We start from the raw sequence: 21,022 nt of genomic DNA on the forward strand, positions 1-21,022 counted from the left end.
TAAATCTGTGGAATTCTCTGCCCCAGAGAGCTGTGGAGGTTGGGACATTGAATATATTTAAGGTGGAGATAGACAGATGTTTGAGCGATAAGGGAGTGAAGGGTTATGGGGAGCGGGCGGGGAAGTGGAGCTGAGTCCATGATCGGATCAGCCATGATCGTATTAAATGACGGAGCAGGCTCGAGGGGCCGAATGGCCGACTCCTGCTCCTGTTATGTTATGTATTCACCACCCTCTGAGTGAAGAAATTCCTCCACATCTCAGTCCAAAATGGCCGACCCCTTATCCTGAGACTGAGACCCCTGGTTCTAGACTCCCCAGCCCGGGGGGAAACACCCTCCCTGCATCTACCCTGTCAATCCCCCTCACAATCTGGTATTAATGGGATCACCTCTCATTCTTCTAAACTCCAGAGAATATCGGCCTAGCCTGCTCAATCTCTCCTCTTAAGACAGCCCTCTTATCCCAGGGATCAGTCTGGTTAACCTCCGCTGCACTGCCTCCAAGGCAAGTATATCCTTCCTTGGATCAGGAGACCAAAACTTTGCATATCCCTACGTTTCACAAGATGGCCCCTTTCATCATCACAGACAGTCCTTCGAAATCGAGGAAAACTTGCTTCCACTCTTAACATGAGTCCTGAGGTGGCTGAACAGTCCAATACGGGAACCACAGTCCCTGTCACAGGTGGGACAGATAGACGTTGAGGGAAGGGGAGGGTGGGACTGGTTTGCCGCACGCTCCTTCCGCTGCCTGCGCTTGGTTTCTGCATGCTCTCGGCGACGAGACTCGAGGTGCTCAGCGCCCTCCCGGATGCACTTCCTCCACTTAGGGCGGACTGGTCTTTGGCCAGGGGCTCCCAGGTGTCAGTGGGGATGTTGCACTTTATCAGGGAGGCTTTGAGGGTGGTCCTTTGGCTTGTTTGCCATGAAGGAGTTCCGAGTTGAGCGCTTGCTTTGGGAATCTCGTGTCTGGGGCATGCGGACAATGTGGCCCTGCCCAGCGGAGCTGGTCGAGTGTGGTCAGTGCTTCGATGCTGGGGATGTTGGCCTGGTCGAGGACGCTAACGTTGGTGCGTCTGTCCTCCCAGGGGATTTGTAGGATCTTGCGGAGACATCGTTGGTGGTATTTCTCCAGCGACTTGAGGTGTCTGCTGTACATGGTCCGTGTCTCTGAGCCATACAGGAGGGCGGATATCACTACTGCCCTTAGGCACTGTATAAAAGCAAGTTGTTGGCGTGGGTGTGTTTTCATTGGCTGTGCGTTGCTTTGGAATGTCCTGAGGTCATAAAAGGGGCTGTATTAATGCAAATTTGTTCTTTCTAGAAAAAACTGGAGAGACCTGAGTCGTTTTAAAATTAGGAAGGGATTTCAATAGAGTCGACGTAGAGAAGATGTTCCCACTTGTGGGGGAGACCAGAACTCGGGGGCCATCAATATCAGACAGTCACTAATAAACCCAATGGGGAATTCAGGAGAAACTTCTTTACCTGGAGCAGGGTGAGAATGTGGAACTCGCTGCCACAGGGAGGGGTTGAGGCGAATAGTATCGATGGATTTAAGGGGGAAGCTGGATAAACACATGCGGGGGGGAAGGAATAGAGGGATATGGTGATGGTGTGGGAGGGGACTGGTGTGGAGTAAGAAGAAAGACTTGCATTTATATAGCACCTTTCACAACCACCTCAGGATCTCTCCAAGCGCTTTACAGCCAATGAAGTACTTTTGGAGTGTGGTCACTGTTGTAATGTGGGAAACGCAGCCGCCAATTTGCGTACAGCAAGCTCCCACACACAACAATGTGATAATGACCCAGATTATCTGTTTTTGTCACGTTGATTGAATCGATAAATATTGGCCCCAGAACACTGGGGATAACTTCCCTGTTCCTCTTCAAGATAGTTGCCGTGGGATCTTTTGCGGTCCACCTGAGGGCAGACGGGGCCTCGGTCTAACGTGTCATCCAAAAGACTGCCCCTCCGATGGTGCGGCGCTCCCTCGGCACCGCACTGGGAATGTCCGCCTCGGTTTTACATGCACAAGTCCCTGGTGTGGGTCTCGAACCCACAACCTCCTGACTGGGAGGCGAGAGTGCTGCCCACTAAGCCACGGCTGCCACTAAATGCCGACCCGTAGCAGTTGGGCCGAATGGCCTGGTTGTGCGCTGCGAAATACGATGCCGTTCTCTCCCTGAATGAGTGAGTTGCAAATCGTTGTGTGTGTCAGGCTTTGCAAAAATAATGCGTAGGACAGTCTTTTGCAATGCAGAGGTTTACAGCTGGCTGTGTTTAACAATCCTGACAGTTTGCACTGCAAGTGAAGACCAGCCTCTCTCTGACTGACTGGGGATTTAAAGATGTTTGGCAGCCGCTTATTATTATTTTTTTTTAATTTTCCACTTGCTGTGCGTTCCTTCCAGAATGCTGGCAGGCGCACACTTTTTAAAAGCTGTGCTGGTGGGCTGGCTGGCTGCGATTGCTTCTGGCACTATGCTACTGCCCTCCACGTACCAACAATAGACCCGACTGTTGGAGCGCTTACTGCAAAGACAAACCTGCTTAATCGCAGGATGGCAACGGTTTGACAAGTATGATTGGACCGATTTTATCAAAAGCGATATACTTCTTTCCTCTCTCCTCCTCCCAGAGGGAAGCTTTATTTTAAAAAGATTGCCATGGAGTACGTTTACTACCAGTCCGACATGAATTGGTAGGACACTGAAGTGTAGAGCAACAGAGGGACCTTGGAGTGCAGGTCCACAGATCCCTGAAGGTAGCAGGTCAGGTGGTTAAGAAGGCGTACGGAATGCTTGCCTTTATTAGTCGAGGCATAGAATACAACAGCAGGGAGGTTATGCTTGAACTGTATAATACTCTGGTTAGGCCACAGCTGGAGTACTGCGGCAGTTCTGGTCACCACATTGCAGGAAGGATGTGATTGCACTGGAGAGGGTACAGAGGAGATTTACCAGGATGTTGCACTGGGAGAGGGTACAGAGGAGATTTACCAGGATGTTGCACTGGAGAGGGTACAGAGGAGATTTACCAGGCTGTTGCACTGGAGAGGGTACAGAGGAGATTTACCAGGATGTTGCACTGGAGAGGGTACAGAGGAGATTTACCAGGATGTTGCACTGGAGAGAGTACAGAGGAGATTTACCAGGATGTTGCACTGGAGAGGGTACAGAGGAGATTTACCAGGATGTTGCACTGGAGAGGGTACAGAGGAGATTTACCAGGATGTTGCACTGGAGAGGGTACAGAGGAGATTTACCAGGATGTTGCACTGGAGAGGGTACAGAGGAGATTTACCAGGATGTTGCACTGGAGAGGGTACAGAGGAGATTTACCAGGATGTTGCACTGGAGAGGGTACAGAGGAGATTTACCAGGATGTTGCACTGGGAGAGGGTACAGAGGAGATTTACCAGGATGTTACCTGGACTGGAGAATTTTAACTATAAGGAAAGATTGGATAGGCTGGGGTCTGTTTTCATTGGAACAGAGGAGGCTGAGGGGAGACCTGATTGAGGTGTATAAAATGATGAGGGGCCTGGATAGAGTGGATAGGAAGGACCTGTTTCCCTTGGCAGAGGGGTCAATAACCTGGGGGCATAGATTGAAAGTAATTGCGGGGAGGTTTAGAGGGGATTTCAGGGGAAATTTCTTCACCCAGCGGGTGGTGGGGTTCTGGAACTCACTGCCTGAAAGGGTGGTAGAGGCAGAAACCCTCACCACATTTAGATGTGCACTTTACGTGCCGTAACCAACAGAGCTACAAACCGAGCGCGGGAAAGTGGGATTAGGCTGGGTAGCTCTTGGTCGGCCGGTGCGGACACGATGGGCCGAATGGCCTCCGTCTGTGATTCTATGATTATAGCTTTTAAGTGAGCCTCTCCCTGAATAAGCAGTGACCCCTACTCTGAATAAACAGTGACTCTGTACAGTTTAAAAAAAAATTAAAATTTTTTTTAAAACTTTTTTTTAATTCGTTGCCAATCTTTCCAATTCTTTGTCAAATCACAAACGCCAGAGGTCACCTTGCACACATCAAGGATCACTCTGCGCCAATGCTCTTAGCCAAAAGGCCTAGAGCCACTGCACCGTTCCTGGAAGTACTGCAATACCAGGTTCGTGCCATGGAGGTGCATGGGTCAGGCCCCCCACACACTACTTCGGTGACTCTGTACAGTTAGTGAGTGACCCTTACCCTGAATAAACAGTGACTCTGTACAGTTACAGTGAGTGACCCTTACCCTGAATAAACAGTGACTCTGTACAGTTAGTGAGTGACCCTTACCCTGAATAAACAGTGACTCTGTACAGTTAGTGAGTGACCCTTACCCTGAATAAACAGTGACTCTGTACAGTTACAGTGAGTGACCCTTACCCTGAATAAACAGTGACTCTGTACAGTTACAGTGAGTGACCCTTACCCTGAATAAACAGTGACTCTGTACAGTTAGTGAGTGACCCATACCCTGAATAAACAGTGACTCTACAGTTAGTGAGTGACCTTACCCTGAATAAACAGTGACTCTGTACAGTTAGTGAGTGACCCTTACCCTGAATAAACAGTGACTCTGTACAGTTAGTGAGTGACCCTTACCCTGAATAAACAGTGACTCTGTACAGTTAGTGAGTGACCCTTACCCTGAATAAACAGTGACTCTGTACAGTTAGTGAGTGACTCTCATCCTGAATAAACAGTGACTCTGTACAGTTACAGTGAGTGACCCTTACCCTGAATAAACAGTGACTCTGTGCAGTTACACAGTGAGTGACCCTTACCCTGAATAAACAGTGACTCTGTACAGTTAGTGACTGACCCTTACTCTGAATAAACAGTGACGCTGTACAGTTACACAGTGAGTGACCCTTACCCTGAATAAACAGTGACGCTGTACAGTTAGTGATCCTTACCCTGCTAAATAAAGAAATGAAACTCTGGTGTCCCCATTGATTTCGACACCCACCCACCCATCACCAAGACTGCCTGCTGCCATAAATCGTAAGGGATTAGATCGAGAAATGTTCAGGTCTGTGGTGAAGGAGGGGGGAGGGGATTGGGAATAATTGGATTGCTCTGTCAAAGCACAGGCACGATGGGCCGAAAGGCAACCTTCTGTTCAATAAACTTGTACGAACTTCCGTTTCTGAACCTTCTCCCCTACGGCCCTCCGAAATGCCACTGCACACAGCAGGGACCGACTATCGCTGGTGTCTCCTCCAGCCCCTGCGACCCTCCGAGATCTCTGCGCTCCTCCAATTCTGGCCTCTTGAGCATGCCCCGATTTCCATCGCTCCACCATTGGTGACCATGCCTTCAGCTGCCTGGGCCCCAAGCTTAAAAAGCATCTGCAAAGGGATATAGATAGATCAGTGAGTGGGCAGTAGGGTGGCAGATGCAGAGAAACGTGAGGTTATTCCCCTTTGGTTGGAAGAATAGAAGAACACATTTTTTAAATGGTGAGAAACGTTTAAATGTTAGTGTTCAGCGAGATTTGGGGGTCTTTGAGCAAGAAACACAAAGTTAACATGCAGGTACAGCAAGCAATAAAGAAGGCAAATGGCATGTTGGCCTTTATTGCAAGGAGGTTGGAGTATAAGAGTAAGGAGGTCAGGGGTTATGGGGAGCGGGCGGGGAAGTGGACCCGAATCCATGATCGCATCAGCCATGATCGTATTAAATGGCGGAGCAGGCTCAAGGGGCCGAATGGCTTCTATTTCTTATGTTAATTGTACAGGGCCTTGGTGAAACCACGCCTGGAAAATGTGAGGTTATCCACTTTGTGCACCTGTGCACAGCTTTGGTCTCCTTATCGAAGGAAGGATATACTTGCCTTGGAGGCAGTACAACGGAGGTTCACCAGACTGATTCCTGGCATGAGAGGGGACTGTCCTATGAGGAGAGATCGTGTAGAATGGGCCCATACTCTGGAGTTTAGAAGAATGAGAGGTGATCTCATTGAAACAGACCAGATTCTGAGGGGGATTGACAGGGTAGATGCAGGGAGGGTGTTTCCCCCCCCGGGCTGGGGAGTCTAGAACCAGGGGTCTCAGTCTCAGGATAAGGGGTCGGCCATTTAGGACTGAGATGAGGAGGAATTTCTTCACTCAGAGGGGGGTGAATCTTTGGAATTCTCTGCCCCAGAGGGCTGTGGAGGCTCAGTCGTTGAGTGTATTCAAGGCAGAGATCGAGAGACTTTTGGATACTAAGGGAATCGAGGGATTTGGAGATTGGGCGGGAAAGTGGAGTTGAGGTCGAAGATTAGCCGCGATTTTATTGAATGGCGGAGCAGGCTCGAGGGGCCGAATGGAATGCTCGGCATTCTAATGGTGTTCTGTTCTTAAAACCTACCTCTTTGACCAAGCTTTTGGTCACCTGGCGTAATGTCTCCAGCTCCGGCTTGATTTCAGCTTTTTCCGATTAAGTTCCTGTGATGTGCTTTTGAGGTATTTTACTACATTAAAACTGCTGTATAAAGGCAAGCGGTAAACAGTGCTTTCACTGCACCTTTCCTTCCCTCCCTCCCCCTCCCCAAACCAACAGCTCATATTAAAAAGGATATAGAGGCACTGGGGAGGGTGCAGAGAAGATCTACAAAGATGATACCAGGAATTCGAGGGTATACATATCAGGAGAGGATGAACAGGCTGGGTCTCCTTTCTCTTGAAAACAGAAGGCTAAGGGGTGACCTAATAGAGCTCTTTAAAATGATGAAAGGGTTTCGATAGGGTAGATGTAGAGAAGATGTTCCCACTTGTGGGGGAGACCAGAACTAGGGGCCATCAATATCAGACAGTCACTGATAAACCCAATGGGGAATTCAGGAGAAACTTCTTTACCCAAAGCCGGGTGAGAATGTGGAACTCGCTGCCACAGGGAGGGGTTGAGGCGAATAGTATAGATGCATTTAAGGGGAGTTTATAGTAGACACCTCATGTCGCTGGAGAAATACCATCAACGATGTCTCCGCAAGATCCTGCAAATCCCCTGGGAGGACAGACGCACCAACGTTAGCGTTCTCGACCAGGCCAACATCCCCAGCATCGAAGCACTGACCACACTCGACCAGCTCCGCTGGGCAGGGCCACATTGTCCGCATGCCTCCGACACGAGACTCCCCAAAGCAAGCGCTCTCCTCGGAACTCCTTCACGGGCAAACGAGCCAAAGGTGGGCAGAGGAAACGTTACAAGGGACCACCCTCAAAGCCTCCCTGATAAAGTGCAACATCCCCACCGACACCTGGGAGTCCCTGGCCCAAAGACCAGTCCACCCTAAGTGGAGGAAGTGCATCCGGGAGGGCGCTGAGCACCTCGAGTCTCGTCGCCGAGAGCGTGCAGAAACCAAGCGCAGGCAGCGGAAGGAGCGTGCGGCAAACCTGTCCCACCCTCCCCTTCCCTCAACGTCTGTCTGTCCCACCTGTGACAGGGACTGTGGTTCCCGTATTGGGCTGTTCAGCCACCTAAGGACTCATTGTTAGAGTGGAAGCAAGTCTTCCTCGATTCTGAGGGACTGCCTAAGATGATGATACAAGCACATGAGGGAGAAGGGAATAGAGGGTTATGCTGATAGATTTAGATGAGGAAAGACGGGAGGAGGCTCGAGTGGGGCATAAACGCCAGCATGAACTGGTTGGGCCGAATGGCCTGATTCTGTGCCGTATATCCTATTTTTGGGTTGATTTCGTTGAAAAAAAAATCTATTATATTTGAAGATTTACGGTACTTGACCCGAAATCAACTACATGTTGCTCAGGAGCTACACATGTCTGGAGTATTGAAGTGACCTGATGTTCCCGCTGCTCGAAGAGGGCCCATAAAAGGAGTGGCGGCCATGTGCAGCATGGCGGCATACCATGGCAAGGTACGGCTCGAGCTGGTGCAGGAGGGCGACTGCAGCGAAGAGGGACGTCACCAAGGTCCAGGTCGGTGATTGGATCGTTGGCAGGTAACGCAGGAGCGGCGATAGATTGTGGAGGGATGTGATGGGGGCCCCAGGGGAGGCGAGTGTTCGGGCCCAGGGACGGCACGGACCAGCCCACACTGCGATATGTGCGCGCTCTAGGTCCGTGCAGCAGAGCTGGTCTCCAGCCGTCCTGGTTAACCCTTGCCACTGGACCAAGACCTCGCTCTGTCAAGTCCGTGTGGTGGCTGGTGTACAACGGCCACCCCACGTTAAAATAATCCACCCACAGGCATCTTCCACCCTTCAGGATGTAGTTCGGGATCTGGAATATTAGCTCCTTCATTGAAACACCTGTGAACTCATCCCTTTTCGGCGTGGAAGCAAGTCATCCTCGCTTCGAGGGACCGCCTTTGATGGTGATTGAAGTGAGTTGTATTCCTGGAAAATAGGTATATCATTTGTGTACGTTGGCCACATTCTTGAGAGAGTGGTTATAGCAGTGGTAACTAATATCTGCAAAATGTATATTTAAAAATAAAACGTGAATATTCTATCGTAAACCTCTTGCCAAATTTGCTTCACCTTATTCCCATCGTGCTAAAAAAGCGAGGTTGAGCCTTGATTGACAGACCTTTACAAAGTCTGCAAAGTGGTTTGGCGGCAAGCTAGGTGGCCATTCTCGACCCATTCACTGGGCGGGAGTCGGAGGTGCTTTGATGGAATGATTCAGCAACAGGAGGAGGCCAGCGGGCACATCGAGTCCTTGTGGTGCCGGCTCTGTGACAGAGCTACCCAATCAGTCGCACTCCTCCCTGTCCTTTCCCCCACAGCCCTGTGAATCTTTCCTTTGCAACAGGCCACATAAGGAAGCAGCTTTTTTTTTTACAACAGCAACAACCTGTATTTATATAGCGCCTTTAACGTAGTGAGACATCCCAAGGTGCTTCACAGGAGTGTTGTGAGATTAAAAATATTTGACACCGAACCGCATAGGGAGAAATTAGCTCAGGTGACTAAAAGCTTGGTCGAAGAGTTAGGTTTTAAGGAGCATCTTGAAGGAGGAGAGAGAGGGGCGGAGAGGTTTAGGGAGGGAGTTCCAGAGCTTGGGGCCCAGGCAACAGAAGGCACGGCCACCAATGGTGGAGCAATTATAATCAGGGATGGTCAGGAGGGCAGAATTAGAGGAGTGCAGAGATTTCGAGGGGTTGTAGGGCTGGAGCAGATTACAGAGATAGGGAGGGGTGTAGGGGCTGGAGCAGATTACAGAGATAGGGAGGGGTGTAGGGGCTGGAGGAGGTTACAGAGATAGGAAGGGGTGAGGAAGCCATGGAGGGATTTGAAAACCAGGATAAGAATTTTGAAATCGAGGCGTTGCTTAACCGGGAGCCAATGTAGGTCAGCGAGCACAGGGGGTGATGGTTGAGCGGGACTCGGTGCGAGTTAGGACACGGGGCAGTGAGCACAGTGGGTGATGGGTGAGTGGGACTCGGTGCGAGTTAGGACACGGGGCAGTGAGCACAGTGGGTGATGGGTGAGTGGGACTGGGTGCGAGTTAGGACAGGGGATCAGCCGAGTTTTGGATCACCCTCTAGTTTACGTCGGGTAGTACATGGGAGGCCAGCGAGGACTGCGTTGGAATAGTCAAGTCTGGAGGTAACAAAAGGCACGAGTGAGTTGTGATCGGGAACGCGCTGCCTGAAAGGGCGATGGGAACAGATTCAATCGTGACTTTCAAACCGGGAATTGGGTAAATACTGGAAGGGGAAAAATTCATAGGTCTGTGGGGGAAAGGGCAGGGGGGAGTGGGACTGATTGGGTCGCTCTGTCAGAGCCGGCACAGCACGGGCAACGATGGGCCCAATGGGATCCTCCTGTGCTGCGTCGTTCTATGATTCGAAGTATTTGCCCAGTTCCCGGTTTGAAAGTCACGATTGAATCTGCTCCCACCGCCCTTTCAGGCAGCGCGTTCCCGATCACAACAACTCGCTGCGTAAACACATTCTCCCCATCTCCCCCTCTGGTTCCATCGCCGATTATCGTCAATCTGTGTCCCTCTGGTTACCCCACCCTCCTGCCCCCGGGGAACAGTTTCTCCCCGATCTACTCCATCAAAACCCCTCCTGATTCTGAACCCCTCTATTAAATCTCCCCCTTAACCTTCTCTGCTCCAAGGAGAACAACCCCAGCTTCTCCAGTCTCCCCACGTCACTGAAGTCCCTCATCCCCCTGGGACCATTCTGGTCAATCTCCCTCTGCACCCTCTCCCAGGCCTTCACATCCTCCCTACAGTGCGGGGCCCAGACTTGGACACACTATCCCAGCTGGGGCCTAGCCAGTGTTTTATAAAAGTGCAGCTGATCTTCCTTGCTTTTGTACTCTGCCTCAATGTCCAGGGATCTGGAATAATTTTTTTTCTCAAAAGTCTTTGCAACTTGTGCCAAAGATTTGTGCACATACATCCCCAGCTCTCTCTTCCTGTACCCCCTTTAAAATTGTACCATTTCATTCATATTGCCCCCTCATTCTTCCAATTGAAATGCATCACTCAAAACTCAGTGGTAATGGTGACAGGCCTGTAATCACAGGCCCTTACCGCACAGAAGGAGGCCATTTCGGCCCATCGTGTCCGTGCCGGCCGACCAAGAGTTACCCAGCCTAATCCCACTTTCCAGCTCTCGGTCCATAGCCCTGTAGGTTACGGCACTTCAAGTGCACATCCAAATGTGGTGAGGGTTTCTGCCTCTACCACCCTTTCAGGCCGTGAGTTCCGCCCCAGACCCCCACCGCCCTCTGGGTGAAGACATTTCCCCTCAAATCCCCTCTAAACCTCCCCCCAATTACTTTCAATCTGTGCCCCCTGGTTGTTGACCCCTCTGCCAACGAGAACAGGTCCTTCCTATCCACTCTATCCAGGCCCCTCAATTTTACACACCTCAATAAAGTTGTTCGCCTGTCTTTTTGAAAAAAGAGAAATACTTGCATTGATATAGCGCCTTTCACAACTTAAGGACATCTCAAATGCTTTCCAGCCAATGAAGTATTCTCACTGTGGGAAACGTGACAGCCAATTTGCGCACACAAACAGCAATGTGATAATGACCCGATAATCTGTTTTGTTTGTGATTTTGATTGAGGGATAAGTATTGGCCCAGGACACTGGGGAGAACTCCCACTGCTCCTCTTTGAAATAGTGCCATGTGATTTTTTTTTTTATGCCCACCTGAGAGCAGGCGGGCGCCTCGGTTTAATGTCTCATCTGGAAGACAGTGCGGCACTCCCTCAGTACCGGCACTCCCTCAGTACCGCCCCTCAGAAAGTGCCGCGCTCCCTCAGTACCGCCCCTCAGACAGTGCGGCGCTCCCTCAGTACCGCCCCTCAGACAGTGCGGCGCTCCCTCAGTACCGCCCCTCAGACAGTGCGGCGCTCCCTCAGTACCGCCCCTCCGACAGTGCGGCGCTCTCTCAGTACCGCCCCTCCGACAGTGCGGCACTCTCCGTACCGCCCCTCCGACTGCGGCGCTCCCTCAGTACCGCCCCTCCGACATTGCGTCGCTCCCTCAGTGCATTACTGCATAGAGTGGGACTTGAACCCACAACCTTCTGTCTCTGAGGCGTGTGTGTGCTGCCCACTGAGCCACGGCTGACCAGCCTGTTGAGATTGCTGACGGTACTTGCTAAGTACTTACCGCTGTAATACCCGCCCTCCTGTATGGCTGAGACATGGACCATGTACAGTAGACACCTCAAGTCGCTGGAGAAATACCACCAACGATGTCTCCGCAAGATCCTGCAAATCCCCCGGGAGGACAGACGCACCAACGTTAGCGTCCTCGACCAGGCCCAACATCCCCAGCATCGAAGCACTGACCACACTCGACCAGCTCCGCTGGGTAGGGCCACATTGTCCGCATGGTCCCCAGACACGAGACTCCCAAAGCAAGCGCTCTACTCGGAACTCCTTCACGGCAAACGAACCAAAGGTGGGCAGAGGAAACGTTACAGGGGACCACCCTCCAAGCCTCCCTGATAAAGTGCAACATCCCCCCGACACCTGGGAGTCCCTGGCCAAAGACCAGTCCACCCTAAGTGGAGGAAGTGCATCCGGGAGGGCGCTGAGTACCTCGAGTCTCGTCGCCGAGAGCGTGCAGAAACCAAGCGCAGGCAGCGGAAGGAGCGTGCGGCAAACCAGTCCCACCCACCCCTTCCCTCAACGTCTATCTGTCCCACTTGTGACAAGGACTGTGGTTCTCGCATTGGACTGTTCAGCCACCCAAGGACTCATGTTAAGAGTGGAAGCAAGTCTTCCTCGATTCCGAGGGACTTCCTATGATGAGAATCTCCCCTGGCTCTTGCCTGGACACACTGGGTGTGGAGCAAGCCATTCCGTACAAGAAAACTTGGCTAGTTGTGTTTTTTATATATATATATAAAAAAAAAATTAAAATCCCTAATCGACAGCTGAGAGCCTATCGGAAGGAATTGCACACGGCTTGGTGTTTACGTTAGGCAGCAGATCGAGGACGAATAGCTTCCTGAAGGAAACCCGTTGGCAGAGGTGTAGTCGTGATACGGGACAGGAAGGAGTGTTGAAGGTACCATCATCAGCTGCATTGTCTGAGCTGTCGAATCGTTGGTTACAGCACACAGTCAATCTTCATTGCACTGCCTCTGAGGCAACTGTAATGTATTTCAGAACATAAGAAATAGGAGCAGGAGTCGGCCATACGGCCCCTCGAGCCTGCTCCGTCATTTAATACGATCATGGCTGATCCGATCATGGACTCAGCTCCACTTCCCTGCCCCGCCCCCTTATCCCCTTATCGGTTAAGAAACTGTCTGTTTCTGTCTTAAATATATTCAATGTCCCAACCTCCACAGCTCTCTGAGGCAGCGAATTCCACAGATTTACAACCCTCAGAAGAAATTCCTCCTCATCTCAGTTTTAAATGGGCGGTCCCTTATTCTAAGATTATGTCCCCTAGTTCGAGTCTCCCTCGGTACCGCCCCTCCGGCAGTGCGGCGCTCCCTCGGTACCGCCCCTCCGGCAGTGCGGCGCTCCCTCAGTACTTCCCCTCCGACAGTGCTGCACTCCCTCAGTACCGCCCCTCCGGCAGTGCGGCACTCCCTCAGTACCGCCCCTCCGACAGTGCGGCGCTCCCTCAGTACCGCCCCTCCGACAGTGCGGCACTCCCTCAGTACCGCCCCTCCGACAGTGCGGCACTCCCTCAGTACCGCCCCTCCGGCAGTGCAGCACTCCCTCAGTACCGCTCCTCCGACAGTGCGGAGTTCCCTCAGTACTGCCCCTCCGACAGTGCTGCACTCCCTCAGTACTTCCCCTCCGACAGTGCGGCACTCCCTCAGTACTTCCCCTCCGACAGTGCGGCGCTCCCTCAGTACCGGCACTGCGGAGTATCAGCCGAGATTATGTGCTCAGGCCTCTGGAGCGTGACTTGAACTCCCGAACTTCTGACCTGGGTGAGAGCGCTACCAATGAGCCACAGGTTGACGCCCAAAAAAGTTGTATTTGGTCATAACTTAGTGGTTTACAGTGTTGACCAAAAACCCATGATAGCAGGCAGTAAGGTTTGTGAACATAAGGTGTGTGCCTTACGCAAGATGTTTTGTAATCTATTAGTTCATCTCTTGCGGCTTTGCATGGGTGGAGCCAAGACCCAATTGTGGTCTACAACTGAACTGGGCCAAGTCGACGGGGACTCAATGGACCAGGGCGCGTCCAATGTAACTCCCTCCCCGTTTATTACATAAGAACATTAGAAATAGAAGCAGGAGTTGGCCATTCGGCCCCTCGAGCCTGCTCCGTCATTTAATACGATCATGGCTGATCCGATTATGGACTCAGCTCCACTTTGCCCACCCGCTCCCCATAACCCCTTATCCCCTTATCGCTTAACAAACTGTCTATCTCTGTCTTAAATTTATTCAATGTCCCGGCTTCCACAGCTCTCTGCGGCAGTGAATTCCACAGATTTACAACCCTCTGAGAAGAAATTCCTCCTCATCTCAGTTTTAAATGGGCGACCCCTTATTGAGACCATGCCCCCTAGTTCTAGCCTCCCCCATCAGTGGAAACATCCTCTCTGCATCCACCTTGTCAAGCCCCCTCATAATCTTATACGTTTCCATAAGATCACCTCTCATTCTTCTGAATTCCAATGAGTATAGGCCCAACCTACTCAACCTTTCTTCATAAGTCAACCCCCTCATCTCTGGAATCAACCGAGTGAACCTTCTCTGAACCGCCTCCAATGCAAGTGTATCCTTCCTTAAATACAGAGACCAAAACTGCACTTTTACTTTATGGGTTCTTTGCTTAAGAATTCACAGCAACACATTGCTATTAAGAACTCGTTGATTTATTGGCAAAGGTTTAACAATCACACGACACATTACCGGTTCATTCATCCAAGCTCACAACCACCTGCCCCATGGATCCCCCGAACCCAACTGGCTGGGGTTTTATTGAGTGTTGTGAACATCACGTGACTGGCTAAGCCACTCCCAACTCAACAGCTCTACAGCCCTGTCAGCCTACTCGCCTGGGGTCGACTTTCGAGGCCATTCGGCCCGTCGAGCCTGTGCCGGCTCTCTGCAGGAACACCTCAGCCAGTCCCACTCCCTCGCCCTTTCCCCTATCCTTCAGCTACTTATCCATCTCCCCTTTTGAAAGCCACGATTGAGTCTGCCTCCCCCACCCCCTCGGGCAGCGCATTCCAGATCCTAACCACTCGCTGCGGAAAACAAGCTTTTCCAACGTGTCGCCTTTGGTTCTTCTGCCAATCGCCTTAAATCTGTGTCCTCTGGTTCTCTACCCTTCCACCAATGGGAACGGTTTCTCTCTCTCTACTCTGTCCAGAACCCCTCGTGATTGTGAACCCCTCGATCAAATCTCCTCTCAACCTTCTCTGCTCCAAGGAGAACAACCCCACCTTCTCCAGTCTCCCCACGTCACTGAAGTCTCTCACCCCCCCGGGACCATTCTGGTCAATCTCCATCGCTCGCCACCTTCAACAATTTGCGCACACATACCCCGAGGGAGTCTCTGTTCTTGTACCCCCCTTTAGTCTATATTTCCCCTCCTCGTTCTTTCTAGCAAAATGGTACCACTGGTTCGACGGGCCGAATGGCCTCCTGTGCTGTAACCATTCTATGTACCACTTTGCACTTTTTTGCGGCGCTCCCTCGGTGCCGCCCCTCCGACAGTGCGGCGCTCCCTCGGTGCCGCCCCTCCGACAGTGCGGTGCTCCCTCAGTACTGCCCCTCCGACAGTGCGGCGCTCCCTCGGTGCCGCCCCTCCGATAGTGCGGTGCTCCCTCAGTACTGCCCCTCCGATAGTGCGGTGCTCCCTCAGTACTGCCCCTCCGACAGTGCGGCGCTCCCTCAGTACTGCCCCTCCGACAGTGCGGCGCTCCCTCAGTACTGGCTCTCCGACAGAGCGGGACTCCCTCAGTACTGCCCCTCCGACAGTGCGGCGCTCCCTCAGTACTGCCCCTCCGACAGTGCGGCGCTCCCTCGGTGCCGCCCCTCCGATAGTGCGGTGCTCCCTCAGTACTGCCCCTCCGACAGTGCGGTGCTCCCTCGGTGCCGCCCCTCCGACAGTGCGGTGCTCCCTCAGTACCGCCCCTCCGACAGTGCGGTGCTCCCTCAGTACTGCCCCTCCGACAGTGCGCCGATCCCTCAGTACTGCCCCTCCGACAGTGCGGCGCTCCCTCAGTACTGCCCCTCCGATAGTGCGGTGCTCCCTCGGTGCCGCCCCTCCGACAGTGCGCCGATCCCTTAGTACCGCCCCTCCGACAGTGCGGCGCTCCCTCAGTACCGCCCCTCCGACAGTGCGGCGCTCCCTCAGTACCGCCCCTCCGACAGTGCGGCACTCCCTCAGTACCGCCCCTCCGACAGTGCGCTAATCCCTCAGTACCGCCCCTCCGACAGTGCGGCGCTCCCTCAGTACCGCCCCTCCGACAGTGCGCTAATCCCTCAGTACCGCCCCTCCGACAGTGCGGCGCTCCCTCAGTACTGCCCCTCCGACAGTGCGGCACTCCCTCAGTACCGCCCCTCCGACAGTGCGCTAATCCCTCAGTACCGCCCCTCCGACAGTGCGGCGCTCCCTCAGTACCGCCCCTCCGACAGTGCGCTAATCCCTCAGTACCGCCCCTCCGACAGTGCGCTAATCCCTCAGTACTGCCCCTCCGGCAGTGCGGCGATCACTCAGTACCGGCAATGCGGAGTATCAGCCTAGATTATGTGCTCAGGCCTCTGGAGCGTGACTTGAACTCCCGAACTTCTGACCTGGGTGAGAGCGCTACCAATGAGCCACAGGTTGACGCCCAAGAAAGTTGTATTTGGTCATGTTAACTTAGTGGTTTACAGTGTTGACCAAAAACCCATGATAGCAGGCAGTAAGGTTTGTGAACATAAAGTGTGTGCCTTACGCAAGATGTTTTGTAATCTATTAGTTCATCTCTTGCGGCTTTGCATGGGTGGAGCTAAGACCCAATTGTGGTCTACAATTGAACTGGGCCAAGTCGACGGGGACTCAATGGACCAGGGCGCGTCCAATGTAACTCCCTCCCCGTTTAAACTCATACATTCTGTTATCCTGATTCTACAATGCTTTCATTTCGATGTTGTTAGTTGAATAGCACAACATGGAGCAGTTTGGAAGGCCACCGAGTAAACTGTGTTGGAGCGTTGGTGATTTCCTGTGATGAGCTGGAAAATGACAGGGTATTGGTGAGGCCACACCTGGAGTACTGCGTGCAGTTTTGATTTCCATATTTACGAAAGGATATACTTGCTTTGGAGGCAGTTCAGAGAAGGTTCACTCGGTTGATTCTGGGGATTAGGGGGTTGACTTATGAGGAAAGGTTGAGTAGTTTGGGCCTCTACTCATTGGAATTCAGAAGAATGAGAGGTGATCTTATGGAAACGTGTAAGATTATGAGGGGGCTTGACAAGGTGGATGCAGAGAGGATGTTTCCATTGAAGGGGGAGACTAGAACTAGGGGACATGGTCTTAGAATAAGGGGCCGCTCATTTAAAACTGAGATGAGGAGGAATTTCTTCTCTCAGAGGGTTGTCAATCTGTGGAATTCTCTGCCCCAGAGAGCTGTGGAGGCTGGGACATTGAATATATTTAAGGTGGAGATAGACAGATTTTTGAGCGATAAGGGAGTGAAGGGTTATGGGGAGCGGGCGGGGAAGTGGAGCTGAGTCCATGATCGGATCAACCATGGTCGTATTAAATGGCGGCGCAGGCTCGAGGGGCCGAATGGCCGACTCCTATTATGTTATGTTGTAATGTAGGTACTGAGTGTAACATATGCAAGTTTGCTGCTGATACGAAGTTAGGTGGGGAAGTAAGCTGTGAGGAGGACGCAAAGATACGGACAGGTTGACTCGGTGGGCAAGGACATGGCAAATGGAATACAGTGTGGGGCAGTGTGAAGTTGTCCACTTTGGCCAGGTAAACAAAAAAGCTGAATATTTGTTGACTGATGAGAGATTGGGAAATGTTTGCATTCAGAGGGATCTGGGTGGCCTTGTACATGAATCACAGAAAGTTAACTTGCAGGTACAGCAAGCAATTAGGAAAGCAAATGGCATATTGGCTTTTATTACAAAAGGATTTAAGTATAAGAGTAAAGAAGTCTTGCCACAATTATCATCATCATAGGCCGTCCCTCGGAATCGAGGAAGACTTGCTTCCACTCCTGAAGTGAGTTCTTTGGCTGAACAGTTCAATGTTAACGGAGTGCAAGATGCCTGTGCATGAGTTCTTTTAACATGGGGTGGTCGTTGCACAGCAGCTACCACACGGGCTTAGCTGAGCAAGGACTTGATCTAGTGGCAAGGGGGTCCAAGGTGACTGAAGACCAGGCACTGCTGGGTGGGCCTAGTTGTGACAGCGAGATGTTGGCCGCAGGCTCGGCACTGGGTAGCGCCCTTGGTGGTAGGTGGTCGCAGGCTTGGTTGGGGACAGGTATTGGGAGGGTTAGTGGCCCACCGGGGTTCAGCGTAGGAGGGGGGGGGGTGTCACAGCCATGATGCTCACCACGTGCTGGAGGTGGGGAAGGAGAGCTCCAGTCATAGCTGAAGGAGGAGGGGAGGCGAACCACCGACGTAGGAGAGGAGACCCGCTCGTTGTTGAGAGGGAGATCCAGCCATTGTCGAGGATGCCCAGACTCTCGTGGAGAAGAGGCCCATCTGCCGTCACTGGAGGTGTTCTGATCAGATCACTGCTGGAGAGGGGGTGGGGGGAGTGTTGTGTACAGTGTCGGTCTCCTTACCCAAGGAAGAATATACTTGCCATTGAGGGAGTGCAGCGAAGGTTCACCAGACTGATTGCTGGGATGGGGGGATTGTCCTATGAGGAGAGATTGAGCAGACTGGGCCGATATTCTCTGGAGTTTAGATGAATGAGAGGTGATCTCATTGAAACAGACCAGATTCTGAGGGGAATTGACAGGATAGATGCAGGTGTTTCCCCCCGGGCTGGGGAGTCTAGAACCAGGGGTCACACAGTCTCAGGATAAGGGGTCGGCCATTTAGGACTGAGATGAGGAGGAATTTCTTCACTCAGAGGGGGGTGAATCTTTGGAATTCTCTGCCCCAGAGGGCTGTGGAGGCTCAGTCGTTGAGTATATTCAAGCCCGAGACTGGTAGATTTTACGAATCAAGGGATATGGGGATCGGGCGGGAAGGTGGAGTTGAGGTAGATCAACCATTGTCTTGATGAATGGCGGAGCAGGCTCGAGGGGCTGAATGGCCTCCTCCTGCTCCTATGTTTTTACCTTTATTATCCTAGGCCCTAAAGTTGCACCTTAATCACACATGGCAGACTTAATTTACTGTCACTGATTTTCTTGCACAAGGAGACAAGCTGTGGATCCCTCTTGCAACGCAACGCTTCAAAGTCGCCCTGTTTACATTGGAATGTCTATTGGGCTCGGAGGGAGTGCAGCGTGGGTTTACCAGAATGTTACCCACACTCCAAGGGTTACATTACGAGGGGAGATTACACAAACTGGGGGTTGTGTTCCCCGGGATTTAGAAGGTTAAGGGGGCGATCTGATGGAAGTTTTCAGGATATTTCGGGGAACAGAGAGGGTAGAGAGAGAGAAACTGTTCCCGCTGGTTGGGGAGTCTGGGACTAGGGGCAGAGTCTGAAAATTAGAGCCAGACCTTTCAGGAGTGAAGTTGGGAAACATTTCTACACACAAAGAGTGGGAGAGGTTTGGGACTCTCTTCCGCAAATGGGAATTGATGCTGGGGGTCAATTGTTCATTTTAAATCCGTGATTGATAGATTTCTGTTAACCAAAGGGTATTCAGGGATATGGGGCAAAGGCGGGTATATGGGGTTAGGTCACAGAACAGCCACGATCTCAATGAATGGTGGAACAGGCTCGAGGGGCTGAATGGCCTCCTCCTGTTCCTAATGTAACAGGCTCGAGGGGCTGAACGGCCTCCTCCTGTTCCTAATGTAACAGGCTCGAAGGGCTGAACGGCCTCCTCCTGTTCCTAATGTAACAGGCTCGAGGGGCTGAATGGCCTCCTCCTGTTCCTAATGTAACAGGCTCGAGGGGCTGAATGGCCACCTCCTGTTCCTAATGTAACAGGCTCGAGGGGCTGAACGGCCTCCTCCTGTTCCTAATGTAACACGCTCGAGGGGCTGAATGGCCTCCTCCTGTTCCTAATGTAACAGACTCGAGGGGCTGAATGGCCTCTTGTCCCTAATGTAACAGGCTCGAGGGGCTGAATGGCCTCCTGTTCCTAATGTAACAGGCTCGAGGGGCTGAATGGCCTCCTCCTGTCCCTAATGTAACAGGCTCGAGGGGCTGAACGGCCTCCTCCTGTTCCTAATGTAACAGGCTCGAGGGGCTGAATGGCCTCCTCCTGTTCCTAATGTAACAGGCTCGAGGGGGCTGAATGGCCTCCTCCTGTTCCCAATGTAACAGGCTCGAGGGGCTGAATGGCCTCCTCCTGTTCCCAATGTAACAGGCTCGAGGGGCTGAATGGCCTCCTCCTGTTCCTAATGTAACAGGCTCGAGGGGCTGAATGGCCTCCTCCTGTTCCTAATGTAACAGGCTCGAGGGGCTGAATCATTTCTTCCTGTTCCTCTGTTGCTGTGATGCAAAGAAATTCTATTGTTAATCCTATCAACTCTCCACGATGTCCTGACACTTACCAATTGTATGTGACTTTTAATATAGCAGTGGAGTTTGATTTTAAATGATGCATCAAATGTTTTTCTTTATTGCATTGGTTGCAGGTCCTCACCAGAAGGCGTTTAAATGTGCTATCAATGAATACCAGTGCCTGGGGACAGAGCTGTGCATTCATATGAGCAAGCTGTGCGATGGGAACAGAGACTGCTCCGATGGCTATGATGAAGGATCTCATTGCAGAGGTATGTCTGCCCACCGACTTCTCTCTGGATCGAATAGTCGATCCACCAAGCTTTTGGGAGGGGGGGGGGGGGGGGGAGGAGAGAGTTGGGGGGTTGGGGGAGGAGAGAGAGATTGGGGGGGTGGGGGAGGAGAGAGAGATTGGGGGGGGTGGGGGAGAGAGAGAGATTGGGGGGGGTGGGGGAGGAGAGAGAGATTGGGGGGGGTGGGGGAGGAGAGAGAGATTGGGGGGGGGGGTGGGGGAGGAGAGAGAGATTGGGGGGGGTGTGGGGGAGGAAAGAGATTGGGGGGGTGGGGGAGGAGAGAGAGAGATTGGGGGGGGTGGGGAGGAGAGAGAGAGATTGAGGGGGGGGGGAAGGAGAGAGATATTGGGGGGGGGTGGGGGAGGAGAGAGATTGGGGGGGTGGGGGAGGAGAGAGAGATTGGGGGGGTGGGGGAGGAGAGAGAGATTGGGGGGGTGGGGGAGGAGAGAGAGAGGTGGGGGGGGGGGGGGGAAGGAGAGAGAGATTGGGGGGGGTGGGGGAGGAGAGAGAGATTGGGGGGGGTGGGGGAGGAGAGAGAGATTGGGGGGGGTTGGGGAGGAGAGAGAGATTGGGGGGGTGGGGGAGGAGAGAGGAGATTGGGGGGGGGGGTGGGGGAGGAGAGAGAGAGTGGGGGGGGGTGGGGAGGAGAGAGAGATTGGGGGGGG

General features: G+C 52.5%; 1 protein-coding gene across 1 annotated transcript in view; it reads left to right on the forward strand.

Annotated features, from left to right (window-relative positions):
- LOC139241096 (low-density lipoprotein receptor-related protein 1-like) overlaps window positions 1–21,022 on the forward strand; it is a 440,653-nt gene that overhangs the window by 129,332 nt on the left and 290,299 nt on the right. The window contains 1 exon segment of the mRNA XM_070869785.1: window positions 20,199–20,336. Within this exon segment, the coding sequence (XP_070725886.1) occupies window positions 20,199–20,336 (138 nt within the window).

The sequence above is a fragment of the Pristiophorus japonicus genome, chromosome Y (assembly GCF_044704955.1).
Source record: "Pristiophorus japonicus isolate sPriJap1 chromosome Y, sPriJap1.hap1, whole genome shotgun sequence".
Taxonomy (NCBI): domain Eukaryota; kingdom Metazoa; phylum Chordata; class Chondrichthyes; family Pristiophoridae; genus Pristiophorus; species Pristiophorus japonicus.